The sequence below is a fragment of the Echinops telfairi genome, unplaced genomic scaffold (assembly GCF_000313985.2).
Source record: "Echinops telfairi isolate 266 unplaced genomic scaffold, ASM31398v2 ScPeMD7_7412;HRSCAF=8450, whole genome shotgun sequence".
Lineage (NCBI taxonomy): Eukaryota > Metazoa > Chordata > Mammalia > Afrosoricida > Tenrecidae > Echinops > Echinops telfairi.
In genome coordinates, this window is record NW_022111312.1 from 12,912,400 (window position 1) to 12,916,417 (window position 4,018).

The following is a 4,018-nucleotide window of genomic DNA, read 5'->3' on the forward strand; positions in this document are numbered from 1 at the left end:
GGTCCCGTTCATGGCGAACGTCCGTCCCTCGTCTGGCGCGGCTTAGGTCCGGCTCGGGAGAGCGCCACGGCACCACATCGATCAGGGGGTGAGAGGTTTTGCCTTACACAATGAATCTTTGTTTTTTTAATGAACAACTATTACAGGAAAACAATCAGAACAACAGGAACCACAGGGCAAAGACTAAAACAGGTATGGGCAGACCTTGGAGACACTGCAGTTCAGTTCCAGGCAACCGCAATAAAGTGAGTATCGCGATAAAGCGAGTTACACCATTTTTTTGGCCTTCCCAGACATGTGAAAGTGCTGCTGACATGAGACTGTCATCTATGAAGTGTAAAATAGCATTGTGAAAATACCTGAAATGTGAGAAGGACCAAAACATGACACGGAGTCTTAAAGTATATATTATTGGAATGTACATGTCTGGTATGAGCTTATCATATTTTAAGCTTATGTAAAAAATGGTATTGGTCAGGATAAACTACTAACTTTTATTTACAAACCATCAAAAAGCTTCAGAATGAAAGACCTATCCTTCTTGACTAGTGGGATAGGGAAAATACACATTAGAAGGTTAACTGGTTTCTTCAGGGGCACATACGAGTAATAAGAGAAAGAAAAGGAAACAGGAAATATTTAAATCCAGCTGTCCTGAAGGTCCCATCTAGACTTTGCTCCAGGGCCTTACCTAACGTAGGCATTGCTCAGGAACACATTCATACGTACTTTTCTTTCTGACGTAATTCGTCATTCATTTTCGTCAGCTGAGAAGAATTATCTCCTGACATCTTCATTATTTCTGCAATGTCACCTTCCAGTTTTTCCTTCGCCTTTACTAAATGAATTTCCCTTTCATCTCTCTCTCTAAATTTTGCCTCCATATCTGCATATATGTAGGGGGAAAAGAATGACATCGTTATATTATAATAAACAATTTTTTAAAAACCATTGTGGTGCAAGTAGAGACAACTAGCCTTCTAGGCAACCATTTCCGTGCACAGTGGCTGCACTCTTCAGAAGGGTCGGCATTCTCATTTACTCTGTTCTACATGCTCTACTCCCAGTAACTCCACTTCACTGGCCTCAACCTTCTCGGCACTTTGTAGTAGCTGCTGACCATTTGGTCAATGTAGATACTAAGAACAGTGCTCACTCAAGGTATCGTTCTTATTGAGCTAACCTGCTATTTGGTTACAAGGTGACTTCAGGGGATCAACAGAAATTTGCTGAAATGCCTCCTACACGGCAACCTTATTCTACAGGATGTCTGTACCCAACAATCTTCGCCCTCATAACATTTTTAGTGAAGCAAAGAAAAACAAGTAATAAACAATGTGAAAATCTCAAAGTATTCAGATAATAATACAAAAGGAAAGATAAATACATGTTATGGGTTGAATTGTTTAGGACCTGAAGGCAGAGAGTGAGTCGGTGGTGGACATATAGCAAAGAGGGCAGCAGGCAGAGGGAAAAGCAAGAGCAAAGGTAGCCAGGCAGGTATGAACCTGACATGTTCAACTTCTGAAGAGGGGTCACATGGTTAGAATATAACAAAGAGGTGAAGTCTGAAACAATGAAACATACAACTTTCCTCTAGTTCTTAAATGCTTCCTCCCCCACTATCATGATCCCAATTCTACCTTACAAATCCGGCTACACCAGAGGATGTAAACTACAGATAGGAACTAGAAACAGGGAATCCAGGATAGATGAACTCCTCAGGACCAGTGGTGAGAATGGTGATACTGGGAGGGTGGGGCGAAGGTGGGTTAGAAAGCAGGAACAGATTACAAGGCTCTACATATAACCTCCTCTCTGGAGGTCAGACAACAGAAAAGTGGGTGAGGGGAGACATCGGCAGTGTAAGATATAACAAAATAATAATAACTTATAAACTATCAAGGGTTCATGAGAGAGGGAGTACCAGGGAGGGAGGGGAAAAATTAGGAACTGATGCCAAAGGCTCAAGCAGAAAGCAAATGTTTTGAGAATGATGATGGCAAAAAATGTACAAATGTGCTTGACACAATGGATGGATGTATGGATTGGGATAGGTGTTGTCCGAGCCCCCAATAAAATGATTAAAAAAAAAAAAGAGGTAAAGTCTGAGATGTAAGAGGGGAAACCAACCCAAAATCAAACCCATGGCCTTCAAGTCAATGCCAGCTCATACTGACCCTACAGGACAGAGTCAAACTGCCTCAGAGAGTTTCCCAGGCCATTGTCTTTATGAAAACAGAAGGTCGCACATCATCCTTTCCTCTTGGAGTGAGTGGTGAATTTGATCTTTAGATTAACAGCTGAGCAATTAGCCACAGCACCAGCAGGGCTTGGAGCAGGGAAGGAGCATGATTATTCCTCTGAGCAAGATGGGTAGCCACAGAGGATGGCTCTGACTACTGTTGTAGAGCCAGCCTTCAGGAGACAAGGACAAAAGTACTTCTTTTAAGACAAATGTATTTGTTCTTTGGAGCCCTCATGGCATAGTGGTTATGTGTTGGACTGTAAACCTCAGGTCAGCAGTTCAAAACTACCAGCCACTCCAATGGAGAAAGACAAGGCTTTCTACTCCTTTCCAATGTTACAGTCCCAGACACTCACAAAAACAGTAAAACCATGTCTTACAGGGTCATTACATATCAAAATCAACTTGATGGCATTGAGTTTGGCAGCCCATAAGTACTTTCAATATTCTTCGCCAACACCATTATTCAAACACATCGATTCTTCTCTGGTCTCCCTTTGTCACATCACATTCCAATGAAAAATGAAGAGAGTAAGACTGAAGAGTCAATATGCTATTGTAACATCCTACTACTATCTCAAATCCTAAGATATTTACTGTGTTGAATACATAGTCATCAGTGAGATTGTCTTACCTGCTAAGTTTTCTCTCAACTTCTCCAGTTCGGAGGACAGCGCATTAAACTGCTCTTCTTTTTGGTGTAATTTGTTTACAGTTTCTATTTAGGATAAAATAAAACAGTTTTATGTATTACATATTTAATAAGCCATCTAAAGCCTGGTTGTAAGACAGCCAAATCATGTGCTTATGAGTGATGAGATGCCAGGATAATACAAAGTCCCATTATAATAAATCAAGCCAAAGCCTGGTGAACCTAACATGGATTATGAAGAAGAAATCCATTATCCACCTTAACATCAGGGAGGAACCAGCTCCCTTACCCCCACCCCTGCCAATCAATTATCTCTTTCCTTTTTCTAATTAAAACTCAATACAACTGCCAAAGACGAGGGGCCAGCCCCAATCCCAACAATGTGGACAGTCCCATCCCACCCCCCAGAAGAATTCACTTCAGAGGACAGCACTGAAGCTACAGCTCAGGGAGAGGGACATGTCTGATCAGAGCACACGGGAGCAGACGAAGGGGGAGGGAGAGAGAGTGGAGCACATCCTGGCCCACCAAGCCCTGAGGACGATATTCCTGCTCAGAGCAGCCAATGCAGAGAGAGGACCGTAGGGCCGGCCCCACCAGAAGACACGACATCCCTCACTGACCCATCGCGCTGTGGGGGACAACACTGTAGACACAGTGCAGGAATTGTGCCCAATCTGACCCACCACACTGAGGAGAAACACTAAGGGTGTGCAACAGAACAGTAAGGGGAGCAGAGCAAAAAGTCCCTGGAGAATACCAAAAATTGACTTTGGGGTCGGAGGGTGGCCACCCCATCAGAATCGACCAGAAAACACTCTAAAAAGGTCAACACCTTGAATTATTTATAGACTTTTTCTGATAAGATAGACAGGATAAACAATCCAGAGGAGGAAACAAGGGGACCCATGGTTTCAGGGGGACATGGGAGAGGGGGAGGCGGGGGAAAGGAAGTGGGTGCTAACAAACCCAGGGAATAAGGGAACAACAAGTGATCTAAAATCGGTGGTGAAGAGGGTTATGGGAGGCCTGGTAGGGATTGATCAAGGGCAATGTAACCGAGAGAAATTACTGAAACCCAAATGAAGGCTGAACATGATAGTGGGACGAGAGGAAAG

The 4,018-nt window shown here is 43.3% G+C and overlaps 1 protein-coding gene across 2 annotated transcripts in view; it reads right to left on the minus strand.

Moving 5' to 3' along the window:
• CLIP1 (CAP-Gly domain containing linker protein 1) overlaps positions 1 to 4,018 on the minus strand; it is a 69,866-nt gene that overhangs the window by 42,453 nt on the left and 23,395 nt on the right. For both annotated transcript variants that reach the window (XM_045296885.1, XM_045296884.1), the window contains 2 exons: positions 2,883 to 2,966; positions 730 to 886 (listed from right to left, as the gene is read on the minus strand). In XM_045296885.1, coding sequence (XP_045152820.1) covers positions 730 to 886; positions 2,883 to 2,966 — 241 coding nt within the window. The remainder of the gene's footprint in view (positions 1 to 729; positions 887 to 2,882; positions 2,967 to 4,018) is intronic.